The sequence below is a fragment of the Engraulis encrasicolus genome, unplaced genomic scaffold (genome assembly GCF_034702125.1).
Source record: "Engraulis encrasicolus isolate BLACKSEA-1 unplaced genomic scaffold, IST_EnEncr_1.0 scaffold_27_np1212, whole genome shotgun sequence".
NCBI classification, from domain to species: Eukaryota; Metazoa; Chordata; class Actinopteri; order Clupeiformes; family Engraulidae; genus Engraulis; species Engraulis encrasicolus.
This window is the reverse complement of record NW_026945566.1, coordinates 2170131-2188133: the sequence shown is the minus strand read 5'-3', so window position 1 is coordinate 2188133 and position 18003 is coordinate 2170131. Positions and strand designations below refer to the sequence as shown.

At 45.4% G+C, this 18003-nt stretch overlaps 1 protein-coding gene across 6 annotated transcripts; it reads right to left on the bottom strand.

Moving 5' to 3' along the window:
* Window positions 1–247: 247 nt before the first annotated feature.
* On the bottom strand, window positions 248–17249 carry eef1da (eukaryotic translation elongation factor 1 delta a (guanine nucleotide exchange protein)). Of its 6 annotated transcripts, XM_063192973.1 has the most exons (11): window positions 17130–17232; window positions 16139–16208; window positions 13685–14415; window positions 12693–12822; window positions 10623–10700; window positions 8143–8211; window positions 6429–6519; window positions 5566–5672; window positions 2911–3108; window positions 1984–2178; window positions 248–391 (listed from the first exon to the last, which is right to left on the bottom strand). In XM_063192973.1, exons 3-11 carry the CDS (start codon window positions 14413–14415, stop codon window positions 353–355), a joined length of 1638 nt encoding a protein of 545 aa, XP_063049043.1. In that variant the 5' UTR covers window positions 16139–16208; window positions 17130–17232; the 3' UTR covers window positions 248–352. The 6 variants fall into 6 exon arrangements, with proteins under 6 accessions (XP_063049043.1, XP_063049044.1, XP_063049045.1 ...); XM_063192974.1 differs by lacking the exon at window positions 8143–8211; XM_063192975.1 differs by lacking the exon at window positions 10623–10700.
* Between the last annotated feature and the right edge of the window lie 754 nt (window positions 17250–18003).

Sequence of the window (18003 nt, the reverse complement as noted above, 5' to 3'; positions counted from 1 at the left end):
TTTTTTTTTTTAAAGCACCCCCATGTGATTTATGGACACATCCCACCCCTCTGCCTGTGGACGGAGGCATATATTCAGAAGTGCCTATTGTCCAAACTTGTTAGTTGATATGAACTGCTGAAACCATTTTGGAAATATTTCTCAAGTTAGGTGTTGCTTTACCAAGACCATGGAAAAACCCCTCAACATACAAACTCCGTTTAACTGGCAAATGAAACTTCAAGAGAAATACAAGACACATCAAATATCACTTTCAGAAGCAATCTGAATTTATTTCTAAACCGTTCCAACTGAAAGCAGCGAAAATAAACCAGCACGTCACATCACACCGGGCCACGCTGAAGATGGCCCCTCAGATCTTGTTGAAAGCGGCAACATCCACACTCTGGACCTGGAACACAAAGACCAGACAAATACAATAGAAATTAGACGTGTGGCACAAATGCAATACAAATTTAAGAGTGACATGACAAATACAAGACATGTCATGAAAATACAAGTTAGACATGTGTTATGACAAATACAATGCACGTCAGATACTTGTGTCATGATAAATACAATAGACGTGTCATGATTCCCCAATACAACTTAGATGTGTCATAATTCCCCAGAAATAGGTGTTTATTTAGTCTAATTGACCAAGAGCTCTTAACGAGAACCAGCAGTTTGAACCAACACGTTAACTAAAACCATCTGTACTTTCTGATTCATATAACAGTGTAGTAAATATTCAGCTAAATGATCAACATTCATTACAATTTATCAAAAGATATAAAACTTGTAAAAATCCTCAGACTTAGACATCATTCTAGTAAACCACCACTACATCCCTTTGCATCTCCACTAAACTGGACTAATCTCTTGCTGTGACCTTATCCATCAACAAGTTAAAAACGTGTTGGTGACAGCAGGGCTGTATTTACATAATGTTTTGTAATGTAAATACATGCTCTGGACAAAGACAAGCCGAGTTTTCATATTTAATCCCAAAGAGTAGTCAAGCAAAAACTAACCAGAATACACTGGCCTCTGAGGCCCCCTATAGGCCAAACAATGCCACTGCATGTTTCAACAACTGCAATTGTTTATGTTGCAGATGAACTTGAGGGCAGGATCAACATAATATCCTGGTAACTGGCCTTTAATACAAATCCTGACTACTTCAGCCAGAATTTAAAATCCACACCTGAAGCCATCCATTCAATTCCAGGCAGAAACATAAAAACATCCTTCTCCAACCTGCAAACTTGCAATGCATGATGCATTTTTTTTTATTTCACATCTTCCTCAAAACACACATGGAAAAAAAACAAAATAAAATCCAACTTCAACAAAATAAAATTTAGCATAGATTTCCCCCCCCAATATCCCAATAAATCCAACCTCATGCAAATTCACTCGTTTTTAACTACCCAACTCAACTAAACTAAACCCCAGAAGACCAGTCAAACACAAGTCAGTCATCAAACTAGGCAATAATTTCTAGGACAACCTTGCCCCAATACCCAATTAAAAAAATGCATTCAACACACATTAACATTTAACTACCCTGTGGCAAGATGAACTAAACCGCATGCTAAAAGACCATCCAATAATCTTAACTTATAGTCAGGGAGTGCTGTGGCACATCGCTCTAAGGCACCATACCAGTGAATGGGTAAATAGCCCTTGGGAGACGCAGGCTCAAATCCAGCCTGGGTCATTTCCCAACCCTACCATATCTCTACCACTACTTTCCCGTCATACATCTTCACTGTACAATCAAACAAGTCCAAAAAGCCCCCAAAATGGGCACCTAGCCACAAATGGGCTTGGACGTTCATGAGGACCTAGGTTCCAGTCCGGCCTCCCAGCCCCATCCCATCTCTCCATCCCGCTCGTTTCCAGTTCTCTCTTCACTCGCTCTGTCATAACAAAGGCAAAAACCCTAAAAATAAAAAAGCCCTTAAAATATAATTCAGAAACTCTATAAAAACGACTCACATAGTCCTCGAACTGGGTGATCTCCTCCTCCAAGTAGTCTGTGCCGACCTTGTCGTCCTCCACTACGCAGGAGATCTGCAGCTTCTTGATGCCGTAGCCCACGGGGACCAGCTTGGAGGCGCCCCACAGCAGGCCGTCTGTCTGGATGGACCGCACCAGCTCCTCCATCTTGGCCATGTCCGTCTCGTCGTCCCACTGCAATCACAAGACGTAGAATAGATAAGTTCAGGTTCAGTTTATTTTACTCGTACCCAGGTTAATGCCGTTTTAGTAGTAGCACACATGGGTGAACCTACATGTAAGCTACAAACACATGTACATGAGTTTGAAGTTGGGGCATTCGAGTTTGCTTAGTATTGTATCCCGAATGTACACACAGGTAAGAAATGCTATTCCAGTGCAAGTGTCATCCCAAAAATGTGCCAAGTTCAAAAGCATGTACACACAAACTAGAAATGCTGCTTCACTAGAGGCAGAAGATTTTTAAATTTGAAGTTTATAAACAAAAGTTTATAAACACGTTCCTCAGAAATATTGCTTTGAAACGTGCCAGATAGGTCAAGTTCAACAAACACACTAGAAGTGCTACTTCATAACTGCTGACAGACATGTTAAGTTCACAAATGTACACACACACAGACACACGCACACGAAAACACTCCACATGTCTGAACTCTGTTACACACACACACACTTGAGGACAATGTATAATGTATGAGGAAGATAATCCTCAAAGTTACGACGCTCCAGCTTAGCGAAGCTCAGCAGGCAACCAAATTGCTTTGTAGCTTTGGGGACAACATATTTGTTTGGCATTCGCCACACAAACATACACTTCACTGCCAAAAGGGGAGCGAGAGAGCGAGAGCGAGAGAGAAACTGAGCACATCATGGGGCTTGATATGAACTGAAGGAGACGCCACGTACGGGTTTGACGTCGAGCAGGATGGAGGATTTGGCGATGAGGACGGGCTTCTTGGACTTCTTGGCGTTGTAGGCGGCTACCCTCTCGGCCTTGATGCGGTCTGCCTCCTCGTCATCGTCACTGCCGAACAGGTCGATGTCATCGTCATCGTCTTCATCGTCATGAACCTCAACCTTCTTGGTTGGCGCGACAACCACGGTCTGTTAAAGCGAAGACAAATGTTGTAGTGTTAAGACACTGTTGACACACGTTTCTAAGTCTTTTACACAGCATTTTTCCCCCCCCCAAAGCCATGAAGAGTATGTGGACGTTAATACCTTGAGTTTACCATGTTGTCATTTTTTAAATGCAGAATCTAAATCAACTGAATAAATTGAGTAAAAAACAAAAAAGTATTTAAAAATGTTGCAGAAGGAGATACAAACATGGATAAAGTCAAAAGAAACGGCTCATTTAAAAAACACAATAGATTTGAACACTTAAGGTTTCAACAGAAAGGAAAAGAAATGACCTGTCCTTTCACCAATTGGATTCCTCTGTAGTAACCCAGAGTAATACATTCACAAAAGAGCCAAGACTCATTAGCAGAGGGTCAAACCAAGAGAGACTCGTCCTTCGCAAGCAGCAGTTTCCACTACTTTTACCACTGAACTTGGGGGCAGCTTCCTACTGCGAAAGTTTCTTTATCACAAAGAGAGAGAGAGAGAGAGAGAGAGAGAGAGAGAGAGAGAGAGAGAGAGAGAGAGAGAGAGAGAGAGAGAGAGAGAGAGAGAGAGCAAGATAGCAGTATGTGCGTGTGTGTGTGGAATGCGAGGAGTAGTTCAGACTACATTCACGATTTTGTTCCATGTCTGAATCAGCCTCCCACCCACGGTGGGCCAAAGGTGCAATAGGAGCTCATTACATGAGCTACGCAGATGCTGACTACTGGCCCCCCAGGGCTGCAGCTCCTACTAGTGGGGGGCGTGCATATGCATGTGTCCGTGTGTGTGTGTGTGTGTGTAGTTCCTACTAGCGTGGGTCGAGCATGTGTGGTCTCTAGCTAGCTAGTCCGGAGTGTGTACTTTCTGCAAGCGCAAACCCTGTGTTTTTTCAGCTGGCGTAGGTCCTAGTGCGTGTGCGCACAGCTTCAGCTAGCATAAATCCAAGTGTTTCTCAGCGGGGGACTCGAGTCCCACAGGGGGAGTTCTAGGGAGCCAAGGGGAGGCAGTGCTTATTTGCCATTAGGGGGCATTAATACATTTTATTTTTTAATACTAAGTGGTGTGTGTGTGTTGGTAGGCTTGTGATGAGGTCAAGGGGGCATTGGGAGACTTATGATTAGGCAGAGGGCGCATTATGAACAGATTGATGACCACTGTGCTAGTGTGTGCGCACACGTTTTCAGCTAGTGTAGATCCTAGTAGGTGTCTGTGTGTGTGTGTGTGTGTGTGTGTGTGTGTGTGTGTGTGTGTGTGTGTGTGTGTGTGCACGTTTCCAGCTAGCGTAGATCCTAGTAGGTGCGTGTGTGTGCACGTTTCCAGCTAGCGTAGATCCTAGTAGGTGCGTGTGTGTGTGTGTGTGTGTGCACACGTTTTCAGCTAGCGTAGATCCTAGTAGGTGTGTGTGCATCAGTGATGCGCGGGTCGACGAAAAAACAAGACACACCCGACCGCTTTTTTCCCTAGTCCGCCCGCTTGCCCTGCCCGCAAGAAATATTCATGAAAAAATATTGACCCGGCCCGCTTCCCGACCCGCCTTTGAAAATAGTAGCCGTGCGTCTTTATGAACACCCTAGCGTCATTGGCAAAGCACAATCACGTCAATAAAGGTCTTAAAAAAGGAATTTGCGTCAAGAACAAGACAGCTGTGCATTTCAACAGGACATGTTGGATTTTTGAACCCAGGCCATGCAATGAGGACTGCCGACTGTCACCTGTTTATTTCGGTAACATCGTCGTTTGGATACATGGAGAAAATTAATCTGTAGGTTGGTGAGCAGACGGAGCCAGCCGTCAAGTGGATTGCCTCGTAGTCATGGTACGACACAGGAAATGAAAACAAACTCTGTAAGCAACCCATGAGCGCGAAACCATTACAATTGTATAAGAAAATATGTAGGCTATATCCATCACTGCACTGTTTAGAGAGCACCCTCTGTGTTCTTCAAAATGCACTCAATGGTTGCACCTGCTGCACCAGTTGCGCGCAGAAGATATTCGGCCGACGCAGGAGCCTCATTAAGTCTCCTGCAGAGCGCATGGCACCATCGTAGGTATTCAGCCATATAAACTTTGATCTATTTCGCAAAAAATGTCCCTGTCTGCTAAAGTAAACTATAGCCTATTGGCTAGCCTATAGCCTACTTTAAAATTCGGCATCATTTCAAAGGTCCTGACCGACCGCACCCGACCCGAATTTCATTAAAAATAATATTTCATAACCCGTGCCTGCGGTCGACCGCAGTTAATTGCAAGCGCCCGCTGCTTTCGGGTCAGCCCGCGCATCACTGGTGTGCATACCTTTTCAGCTGCGTCGATCCTCATGAGTGTGTGTGTGTGTATGAATTTCAGTCAGCATAGGTTTCTGGGGTGTGTGTGTGTATGTGTGTGTGTGTGTATGTGTGTGTGTGTGTGTGTGTGTGTGTGTATGTGTCCTGGCCAGGGGCTGGGGCTCACCTGTGCGGCGGGTGCGGGTGTATGGGCGGCTGCTGCGGGCTTGGACTTCTCAAGCGTTGAGAGGCGGGCTTCCATCTTAGACATCATAGCTTTCAGGTCATCCACCGCTACACGTCCGAACAAGAGGAGAGGAGAGGAGAGGAGAGGAGGAGAGGAGGAAAGGAGAGGAGAGGAGAGAAGGGAAGGACGGAGAGGAGTGTGGGGTGAGGGGGAGAGAAGGAGAGATTGAAGGGGAGGAGGAGCAAGAAGAAAGACGTGACATGGATGGCGATGAGAAACCGGCAGAGAACTAACGGTTCTCATATGACAACCACCCAAGGCTGCAATTCTTGTTTTACAGCAACATTACATTTCACACTGTAGCTTTTCTCGACATTAAAACAAAAGCAGTCTTCAAAATCCAATAGAATCAACGAGGCCTACAGGAGGATTTTGCTCCATTTATTGCCCGCTTGTGGCCTCGCAGTGACGTCACTGACGACAGAAGTGTATTTCAATGTCTTGCATAAGGGCAATTCAAACGTCATTTTCTCATCTGCAATCGGTATGATGACTGAAGAACAGTCCCCCAAAAGTTGCTGTGGTTAGGCTGACAGCAGGGAAACTTGCGCCTCTTTTCCACTGCCGGTTTTCTGGTAGGCCTACAGCGACACAGCGTGACTCAGCCACCAATTTTTGGTTCATGATTGAGCCGTGTCGTGCCTATTTGAAAAGCAAAAAGTTGCAGAGCCGAGTCGCGCTGTGTCAAGCTGTAGGCCTACCAGAAAACCAGCAGCGGAAAAAAAGGCATTGGTCGTTTTCTACACTGAGGCGGGGCATCAGCAAAATGTGAGAAAGCCCACAGTCTCCCCCTGATCTCCCACCTTTGTGCAGGCTCTGGTTCTCCACCTCCAGGCTCTTCATGCGCGACACCAGCTCTGTCTGGTCTCCGCCCCCGGTGCTGCTCGTGGAGGTCTACCGACAAACCAGACCACATCTCAGCATCCAGAAGAAAAACATATGCACACACCCACACAGAAATATACTAGCAAAATATAATACTAGCAAAAAACACAACACACGCATACATTCAAAGCAAGTATGTAGGGGGGAGGAGGTATTGGGGGTGATGGCTTGAAGTGCAAAATGGGTGGGGGCATGTGAGGAGGGTAAATGGGAAAACAACATGGGCTCCAAGTGTTATTGGGGTAACTGAAAAGTGATATCATGACTCGTGATGAGAGAGAACACAACGTGACATGCAAGACCGGACATGAAGCTCCAGTGAACACCATGCTTCAGTGGCAATGGCCTATTTGAAAAATCAAGAGAAGGCCAGATGATATCAAATGCATTACAAAATAAATATGATTAAATAATAAAAATACAATATGTGACCATGCATTTTAAATACATCAAATGATAATTATATATATAAAAAAGTTACATTTATCACTTACACGTTTACTCTTAGAGTAGGACTCAAGATAGCAATGAAAGAAGAGTGCACAACAGTGAGTATTCAGTGGATATGTTGTTACAACACACGCTTTGAGCCTCTTATGAGAGAAGTCCACATGACTGGTTCAGATGAATATAGCAGCAAACCCAGATTGACTTCAAAATACTTAAATGGCAGCAGGGTTTCCACAACTAATGCATCCAGAAAGAAGCTTAGTAGTTGTATAGTTGATTTTCGTAGAAAACAAAATAACAAAAAATCTAAGCTGATGGATGAGTAGGCATAACAATAAAAACCTGGACAAAGGCAATAATCTGTCAGCTGCATGACATATGAACAAGTCATGTCCATCTCTCATATGAGGCTCTGTTGCCGTACCATACAAAACACAAACATTAATCAGTTAACCACTTTTACGTGTAAAACGCTGTACAAGGGGGGAGCAGACATTAATACAAAAAAGCACACAAATGTCAGTAATGATATTAAAAACCCTTTTCCAGCATGTCTTTCTGCAAAAGTTCTCCGCACGACATTCTTTGAGGGAGAAGATGCAGAGTCGAGTCCTGTACAGTTCAGTCCTGTGTCCCACCACCTGTAACTCTGCTCCCCACCCCCCACACAGACCCAAACCCAGAGGAGTAGGCAGGCAGATGGGGAGAAGACGACCTCCTCCTCCTCCTCCTTCTCATCATCATCTGCCTCCACAACCACGGCCATCACCACCTCAACCACCACCCACCCATCCACCCTCGCCAGCTACCTCTGGTGACCTCCACTGACATGTGCCAGGGTCCGGGTCAGGTTGCACGTGACGGCACAACACAATGGCTGTGAGTGAGAAGCTCCAGTGGCAGCAGGCAAGGCAAGGCAAGGCAAGTGGGCTTTATCGGACCAGGAAACAACACTCAAGGCAGCAAGTCTTCTGTCCACAGGCCAGCACACAAAACAAAAACAAACAAACATACGTACGTACGCGCACACACACACATAACATACACACACCACACACACATGCAGTGGCCCTCGTCCTCCTCATCCTCCACCACTCCACCACTCCATCAATCCCTTCTTCCTTTGGCGGTGTGAGGAGAGGGGGGGGCCCAGGGTGGGGAGGGTCAAGCGCGGTGACTTACGGTACGGGGATGGCGCTGCCTTTGTTGACGCCCCTGCCCCTTGAGCCCTGGCTGCAGGGCCGTCTTCAGCTACAGGTCATTAACATGTGGCCATTGAAAACAGGACATTTGAACATGGAGGGAAGGGACACGACAAGAGGAGATGACGACATATTCAGAGGATTGTGTAAACATACGAGGGAAGGAGAACCAATGGCTTCAAATGGATTGTGTGTTAAAAAAAAAGAAAGAGGGGAGCTGAAAAGGGTAACATTAATGAGTGAACAGATTTATCACAATAATATGAAGAAATGTAAAGTTGCTACTGATAAGGCAAGTTCAATTTGAGTTACAACAATGTACTAAAATGCAAAATACAATCAAGTCAAAACATTTTTTGAATGAAAATGTAAGAAAGACAGAAAGAAAAAACAAACAAACAAACAAACAAACACCCCAGTCCCCCCCGACAGACAGACAAAGGTTGGACAGAATGTAATGTGAATAGCGTGATGTATGCCAGCTTAACATGTAGTCCTCACACACACACACAACAAAATAACATGTCACAGGACTGCACGTCACATCACGTCACGTCACATCACATGCCATGCAGGCAGTGAGAGCACTGTACAGACCTGAGAACAACTTACATATACATTGACACACGTGTACACACACACACACACACACACACACACACACTAGTCAGGTCAGACATCACAAGCGTGCCATTGTGATGTTGGGGATCCTTCATACAGCTACAGTGGATTAGGCCCTTCTCTGGCGCCCAGGCCACGTAGCTGTGGGACCCTTTTTAACATTGAAGAACAACATGCTCACGGTTCCTTTGGGGATGCAGAGGTTTCCAACAAGTGCAAGGTCCACTACAGCACTCTGGCTTTGTAGGGAAGGCCCTGTCGTGTGTGAGTGTGTGTGTATGTGTGTTAAAAAAACAATTTATCCATTCTGTGTGGTCACAAATCACAAATTGCTGGGAGAGTGCAAGCCAGTTAATGTCATCTCACACATTTATACTAGTGTGTGTGTGTGTGTGTGTGTGTGTGTGTGTGTGTGTGTGTGAGAGAGAGTGTTCGGCCAAGAGCGATCATGATAGAAGGCCATGTTCCATTTGCTTGGTCTCACACATGGCCGCGCTGGCTGGGCGGATCAAGAGGACTACTATACGGGGTGTAGATGGGATTGATCAGCCTTCAGCAACAGCTTCTGCTCTGTTGCCCTTTTACTGTATGCCCTTAATGTGTCATCATGACCCATTTTGTTCATGTGTGAAAACCATTAAAAAAAAAACACACACACACTGAGATTTATCTTGTTCAACTCCACGCGAGTTACCGCAAGGGTTATGCCTGCCGATGTGGCGATCAATCAAGGTCAATTGGGGTGAGGAAAACGAATGAAAACAAAAAGATTTTTTAAAAATAAGGAAAAGCCAGGCTGTCAATATTAATATAAAATTAAGGCCCAGTTATGTGGCCGTGTCTACAGGCCGCCTTATCCCAGATCTACTATTAGTGAATGTGTCTTGTTATTAATCCATTTCTATTACACAGTTGAACACAGACCACTCAGGTGAATGAATACAGAATACCCAATGGCCAAACCTTGCACCTGTTAGTACTCTTTGACCCAAAGGAACCAGAAACAACCTATTTACTACAGTTAAAACAGCGGTTAGCAGTGTTAGACTTAATAATTAAGGGGGATAATAAAGGGATCTCTTCTGTCCATTAAAGTGATACAGTCCCATTTTTGGAAATAAGGTCCCAACACCTCCCCTTCAGTTAAGTAATTGAGTTTTACATGTCTCCTGTTCGTTAAACAGTTCTCCGAGTATGGCCGTGCAAATTTTACTCAATGCTAACTGCTAGCTCGGGGGTAAAATCTGCACTGCCGTACTCAGAGAACGGCAGGAAGTACAGGAGAAAGGTAAAACTCAATAATTTAACTCAACAGGAGTTGTAATATGAGCTTATTTAAAAAAATGGGACAGTATCACTTTAAATCAAGTTGCATCATTCTCTTGATTAATGAATAAATGTTGAAGGGGTTAATAGCTGTACCCATATAGCTGTATTAAATACAGGGAGAGGTTTTTTTTCCTTTTTCTAATTGCCAAGGTTGCATTTACAATCCAACACGCAGGACATGGGACGAAACAAATGTGCAGACGCCCACAGCCGGAGGGAGGGGGTTGCGCTACGAGGCTTTTTTTTACGGCTGTGGGGAGGTATTGGAGGTGAATCTAAAGCGGGATCTCTCGACTCATCGTTAGGACATTCCTAGTTGTAGCATTACAACACAAAATCGGGTAAAAAGTCTCAACACTGCTGACTTTGAGAACTCAAATCCGCTTGGGAAGGGTTCCAACACAAATTAAATTAATATAAACAAAAAGGATAAAATAAACGTATCCTAGGAGAACTTAAAATGACTGATTAGGCTTATTTTTGTCTGTCTATGAAGGTAACAGTACTCACTCCGGCTAGGGATTTCTGGATATTCTGGCGGGCTTTAGCAATGTCTTGCAGGATGGCACTAGCTTCTCTCTCCTGAGGCTGAGAGGAGGGGGGTACAGTGGAGAGAGGGAGGAGGGTAGGGGGGTAGAGATGGGGGCAGGGGGTCAAACAGGCAGGCAGAGCCAGATAGAAAGAAGAGACAGAAGAGGTAGAAAGAAAGAGAGACAGTAACGGCAGGCAAACAAATACACCCACACTTGTACACCCACGCACACACATACTTGACACTCGTCCACATAGAACATACATACATACAAATCCCATTCACACTAAAAGAGAGAACAAGAGTTGAGAGGCGTCCTGTGCATATTTCAGCTCTGACATATGCTGGCTGGCATTACTAGGAAGCGAAGAGAAAGAGAAGTGCGGAGGAGACCTAAAGGGGATCTAAAGCTGCTACTGCTGCCTGTGCTGCTATATGGCTCCTTGGCCTCCCATGGCCCAACGGCAGATTTAACTCCAAGCCTCTAACCATGGCCCTCGGCTAAACCAACGGTACTCTGTGTTCTAGGATAGCGAAATACACAATATCCCTTATCATGGATTTACAGTTGAAATGTAGGCCAATATTTTCACAACAACCTTTTTAAAAAAAGTTTTAATACGTCGTCTTTTCGTATGCTAATACTGCTTGGTTACTGTACTTCAGCGGTTGCAAGTTCAGGGTCTGAAACCCCCTTACCCAACTCTTTTATGTCTGCCATCTGCATTTGCAGAAATCAAGCCTGGACCCTGTTTCTCAAAAGCATCGTTGCTAGCCAGCTAGCAACTTATTTAGGTTACCAATAGGACATTGCATTGCAACCAACTTTGTTAGAAAAGATGTTGTCGAGAAACGCACCCCTGATTGACTTTGCAAACCCAGGGTGCATCCCAATATGTGACCTTGCCTCCTCCACTTGTGCTTGTCTCCTCGCCCCGCCTCCTGGCCCCTCCTCCGTGGAGAAAACGATTAAGTTTCCCAGCTGTCAGCCTCGCCACAACAACTTTTGAGGGACTGTTTTTCATTCACCATCTCAATTGCAAATGAGAAAAAGACTTTACAATTGAGCTTTTGCAAGATATTGAAATATAATGCTGTTGTCAGTGATGTCATCATGACGAGAAGCAAGTGGAGGAGGCAAGTGGAGGAGGCAAGGTCACATATTGGGATGCACCCCCAGTGTCACTTTACCAGGTGAGAAGTTCAGTCAGCCTTGTAAAGCAAGGACACCTTGGGAGACATGCTGTGTCTCAAATGGCGCAATTGTGGTCCGTAAACTGATGTTTAGTGCATAGTGCACATCGTGCACTGAAGTTTTTAGTGCGCAGTGTCGAGGGAAAGTTGAGACTTTCAGCGCACAGAATTTTCAGCGTGAGCGCCCCATGCACTGAAACATAGTGGCACAAGTGCACCATTTCAGACACAGCCAGTGTGGTCCGGTCTGTTTCAGAAACAGACGAAGACACTACTGAAGTTACGGAAGTTCGCGTTATTAAATAGCAGTGGTGCAGTGGGGGATAAACAGACACAGATAATAAATCATATTTCCCTCTCTTATGATCGTTACAGTAAAAGTATGTGTGTGAATCCAAATGTTTCACCACTTCTGCATATAGTTTACCCGACTATCTTGAGTTACCACTACACCACTGCAAGAAGGTGATGATAATAAATAACTTGGGGGAGTCGTCGTCATTACCACCGCCCATTCCCACCCGACAGCCACAACAACAGAAAACAACATTTAGGACAAACAGAAAAAGATACCTCGTTTAAAAAAAAAAAAAGCCAAAGACATACACTGATAGGCACGCCTGTTGAGAACTGGGTGATGTGTGATCATTAGGAGGCTAGCAAATACAGCAGAACAGCAGGCGTGTGGCTCCTCTCCCTCGTGGGTGGCAAAGGGGGCGGGGTAAAGAGGGACATAGGGGTGTAGCTGGCTAGCTGGCGTGCGTGCAGTGCAGAACGGAAACAAAAGTGGAGTGTAGTGAAAAGGGTAGGGGGAAGAGACAGGAAGAGGGGAAGGGGGTAGTCGGGAGTCGTACCGGATGTGCGGGCGCGCGGTGGATGCCGTTCATGCCCTCGTAGAAGCGGCACTCGGCGTCGTCGTACCTGGGCTTATCGAACCAGATACCATCATGCATCATGCACTGAAGTCCACTCATGGCGACGGGTCTAGAGGGGGAGAGAGAGAGAGGGGGGGAGGGGGACGGGGAGAACGACACAGAACAGACAAAAATAAATACACACAAGACACACAAAAAAAAAGAGAAAAAGATGTTTGAGATGAGCATTGGAACTGTGAAGAGACCAACCAGCCACCAACTTTGAATACAACGGGGAAACAACAATATAGGATAGGGGCACTCAAGAGATGCAGAACACAGATGCAAAAGTCACGGGACAGCTGCAAATGAAAAAAGTACGGTCAAAACCGAAAAACGGTTAAGTCCTCCCTTGGACCACTTGCTTACAAATCAAGTAACAGTACAAAAAAGGGAGGTCATGTTGGTGGTAGGGGGAACCAAAACACAGGACATCAGGCAACAAATAAATAAGTCAATTAAAGGGACTTGGGATCATCAACAAGTCTAACTAATGACGACACAACACTCAGCTACCAATAGCTGGTACTGTAACACTATGGATACGCATTAAAACATTTCCAACAAATACTATTCATCCAAAATAACTACCAACAGTTATTTTTATCTTAAAGTTTTATTAATTCCAACAGCATCAAGTTATATATCCAAGAACATTCGTATTTTGCTGTACACCGCTACTTCCAACTGGACAACTTGTTACAACATGTGTCAAAGAAAACTGGTGACAAACACAGATTATTAAGACAAACTACTTCACAACAATTAAGCCATAGCTTCCCAACGCATGACAAATCACAGCAAAATCACCAGGCAGACCAGGAAAATAAAAAAATAAAATAAATAAAAAGATAGGACAAAGTTACACCAAAAACACCCAAGTAAACACCCAAACAGAAATAGTCTCTCCATGCGCGGTGTGGGTGGCGTACTTTGCACGGGTCCTGTAGGGTGTGCGCTCGGTCTCCGAGTTGCCTCTCCTGCGGCCTGAACGGACCACACCACCTCCTCCTCCTCCGCTGCTGCTGCTGCCGCCTCCTTCCATCGCACCTCCTTCAGCCTCCTTCCCCCGCTTTGGCTCTGAGGACGAGCGGTGCTGCGTGCGGGTGAACTGCCGTCCGCGACCGCCGTAGTTTCCACCGCCGCCCCGGCGCCCGCCCTGCTGCTGCTGCGGCTCGTACTCTTCGTCCTGGTTGGTGTGGAAACCCACGGTGGCACCACTGCTGTAGTTTTGGTTCCGGCGGGAGCGGAACACCAGGGCCCGGGGGGCGCGCTCTCTCGGGGACGCGGACGGAGGGGAGACGGACCCCCAGGAGGTCTGGTGGAAGCCCTGGTCGCCCTGGTCATGCAGGCTGCGGTTCACCCACATCCCCCTGCCGCCGGAGGGTGAGGAGGGGCTGAAGGGGGTAGCCTCGGCCCTCAGCAGGCCCCGCTCTGGCTCATCCCCCAGGCTATCAGAGTGGGTGCGGCGCCTGCGGTGGTACTGCTGCTGCTGCTGCTGCTGCCCTGGGTTCAGGTCGTCCCCATTCAGGTTCATGTCGAACAACATGGGACCGTTTCCCTGACGATACCCTCTTCCTCCTCCTCCCCCTCTCGGACCGTTGGTGCCACCACCGCCGCCCCTCCAAAAACCAGGCTGGGGCACGTCCCTCTGGGCAGACATCTGCTGGGGTTTGAGCGGGAACGCACCCCCCCCATTCCCGCCCGCCAAAAACGCACAGGGAAGAGAAGGGGGAGAGGAGAGTTCGAGGAGCACCTAACAAGTCAGCTTGCGATTTGTGTTAGTCATCAACACCTCTCCAAAAGCCCACACACCAGATGGTAATACAGAACAGCCAGGGGGGGACGTGGTAGCGGTTAGGGGGTGCCATGGCCAAACAGCACAGCGCAGCACAGCGCAGCAGCCTGATGCAACAACCATCCACACACACACACACCGCAGTCAGAGGACAATACAACCTGGGAGCAAAATATTCATCCAACCCACAGAAAGTGAAAACATTGAATGAATTTTTAAACAGCCGAGACTGTTGAGCCTGGGCTTCTTCTTCTTAGTGCAGTCAAAGAACAACATATCAAATCTAATCTGCAAACACCCGAAACATCCAAGTTTAAATTGTTTTGATTTTGAAGCCAGTAGGTTCTATACACCAGAGGTAGCACACACATACTAGGACAACTATATGCCCACTTGTGCCTCAATGACAGACAACAGAACAAAGACTTGCAGTTAGTCCAATGCAAACACCTCACCCAAGCACACCATTTAGCCCAAGGTTGTCTATTAAGTGCTTTTAAGAGTAACTATGTAGAGAAAGGGGGATACAGCAGTCTTTTCTCACATACAATTTGTTAGTCAAGGTGAACGGGGCAGCGTGTATCAGAGACTGGGGACTAATAGGCCTGATAAAACAAATGGCTTCGTCATTTTTTATAAACTAACTTAACATTACACACAATATAAAATATGTCCTTCAGTGGAGCTCGTCAAGTTGGGTAGGTGTTTTCTGCAGGCAAGGTGGCTGCCTTAACTTGTGGGAAGGAAAGCCTACAGGATGTCTCCTGGCAAAATTCAGATGGGATTAGTCAAAAACAGGTCTGGGTGCATAACAGAACTCACAGAAAACTTCTTAAACAAATGTAACGCTTGTTACATTAACATAGAAACATCAGCATGCCAAATGCAGACGGGAAACCACCACAAGCAGCATGTACAGTGCTTCCCGATGATTCCAGCATGCTAGTCAAGAGACATTATTTGTAACTTCTTAGGGCAAAGACATGTGGTACAATAACTCTAGTATTACAGGGAGGTCTACACCCGTCATAGTCTGTTCTGTAGTACAGACTGACCACAACTGACCATCTTCCTGTTTATTAAGTTATGTCCTTAAGGCTTAAAGCAAACACTAAAAGGCAATCTGAATTAGAGAATACCGGTAATATTAAAATGCTTTAATACATTACATTTAATTCAAGCATTCTCACTATATTCTCAACTGTGGTCAGGCACAGACTCAGGACTGTATATGCAGGGAAAAGTGACAGCATATCACATCCATTATAGACAAATCACTTTATTTACGTGGTATTGGCCTTTTCCCTTACTATAGCCTTCATTCCATGAAAAAAAACCCACCAAACCCAAGCAAGAGCAGCTGCAGCACCACACATGAATGCTTGTTAAATACACCTCCAAAGCCAGGCATATACAGCACCACAGTAGTAAATCTAATTGCATGACAGTAAGCTCCACAAGCAAACCCATGGCCACTCCAACAGGTCAAAATGGGTGAAATATTTCACACTAAATGTGTCCCAATTTGATTCCCACAACAGGCCCAAATGCAAGCCACACCACAGCAGCTCCACAATTCATCACTAACCTTGCAAGGTGAAGGTGTAGCCTATGCAGTGACAATGATGCAGACAAGGTGCTCTGATGGTTCCCCTGAACTTTAAATCATGAGCAATGACAAAAGAACAAAAACGAGGAGCGCATAGTTGAAAACAGGACCAACGTGTCATCTGAGGAGAATTGATTTGACATCAGTACTGTCACTGAATTTGATGTATGGGTTTAATATCATATGAACCTAGAAGGAGCAAGTTAACGCAACTGGAATGAGTGACAGTGACAGCACACCATATAATGTGCCCTAGCAGGCACTAGAGCTCCATGTACAAGGTGGCAATATTTCGTAGTGCACTACACCGCTTCAAAAAGTGGCGTAGGACTAGTAGAGCTCGCCGAAGCAAATGCTGACGTGACGTGATATAACTGTGGCAGCGAAATGTCAAACTGTTGGGAGTTCTGAGCTCCCCTGCAATGATACAATGTTGAATCGCTTGATACAGAGTTGCAAGTACACTTCACGGGCGTAAACCAAAAGGTCCAAAAGCAAGCCAGTCGTATGCTTCAGGCTCAAGCGGACAAAGTAACTTGAACTGCAAATTTTAACCATGCCTGGATTTTGGGTGTCCCTCCCAACTAGCTAGCTAACAAAATGCCAGTGACAGAGCATTATGCTAGCCAGTTGAAAGTGAGCACATTGTCAACATTGAGATTTGTTATCTTTCTAGTTCTGTCATTTGTGTGGTTTTCAACTTGGGCTGTAACCCTTCGGAAAAATAAACGTGCTTTGGGGCAGATATACAAGGCCAGGGACTTAACGCATGGTGTAGTTAAATCTCGCTAACAGCTGGCTAACAAGGGGACTAGCATAGCTTGACTGAAGTTATGGGCATGGAAAGTGTTGCTTGTCGACCACGTGGCGCTGGAACAATCACATATAAAGAGCTACGCAGAGTACATTACACAAATACTATTAGATGAGTACAACTAGTCATGAAAACGTTTAGTCACTTCACACTCACTGATTTAATTTACAAAGGCCGGTGTTCCGAGTGCAACCTCACGACGGCACTTCGCTGGTCCGAAAGAGACAGTAGACAGCGAGTCGGGCACACTTATTTGCGATGTGGGGGTGATCAGAACAATCAATTGTCGATAATTCAGTTATCTATACTCTCGCTAATGCAAAGTATGCAATAGGTAAGCTCAGTATACAATAAACAATATATTTATAAGGGACTTTCGGTTAAAGGTAATATTACACTAAATTATTCGAATAAACATGATAATGAAATGGTTCAGTCCACATTTCACCAATCGAGCCATTTGCAGAGCTTTGATACCCTCCCATGACGCAGAAAAGACCAATCACGGCATATCAGTGGAATTTTGCGGGTGAAAAGAAGTGAAATGTGCTGTTGCAACTTCAAAGTCTTCTTGATTTCATTGCTCCACCTTATGAAAGTCAGTTTCACAGACAGTCAATGTCATTAGTTTTAGTTTCAGCTTTGAAACACCTTTTTGCACCCTTTGACTTTTGCATATCATGACTTAGGCCTATTCTAGCCCAGGGCTTCCTAACATTTTCCAATTTGGGGCCCATTTGACATTTTCACAAATGTTCAGGGGGCTCACCTCTGGCCCAACAACTCAAATAAATAGGCTAGTCAACAGCAGCATACACATATTATTTAGATTTTTAGGGAATTATTTCAATGCCTGGAATCCTTTCAGGGCCCAGGTCCACAGATTGAGAATCACTGATTCGCCTTTTTCTCCACCACATTGGCCAACCACCACACAAACAGAAGCATATAAAAGGAACATCAACAGCCAATTTGGTGGCCCTGGGCACTCACTGGGGTCCCATTTATAAACAACATTTGTTAAGTTTCT

Excerpts from the sequence above, each read along its gene's own strand:
- eef1da (XM_063192973.1), bottom strand. The coding sequence starts at position 14,415 with ATGTCTGCCCAGAGGGACGTGCCCCAGCCTGGTTTTTGGAGGGGCGGC. Across the intron at positions 8,212-10,622 it reads TCCAGAAATCCCTAGCCGGA|CTGAAGACGGCCCTGCAGCC; the intron begins GTGAGTACTGTT and ends AATGACCTGTAG. Across the intron at positions 2,179-2,910 it reads TCCTGCTCGACGTCAAACCC|TGGGACGACGAGACGGACAT; the intron begins GTACGTGGCGTC and ends TTGTGATTGCAG.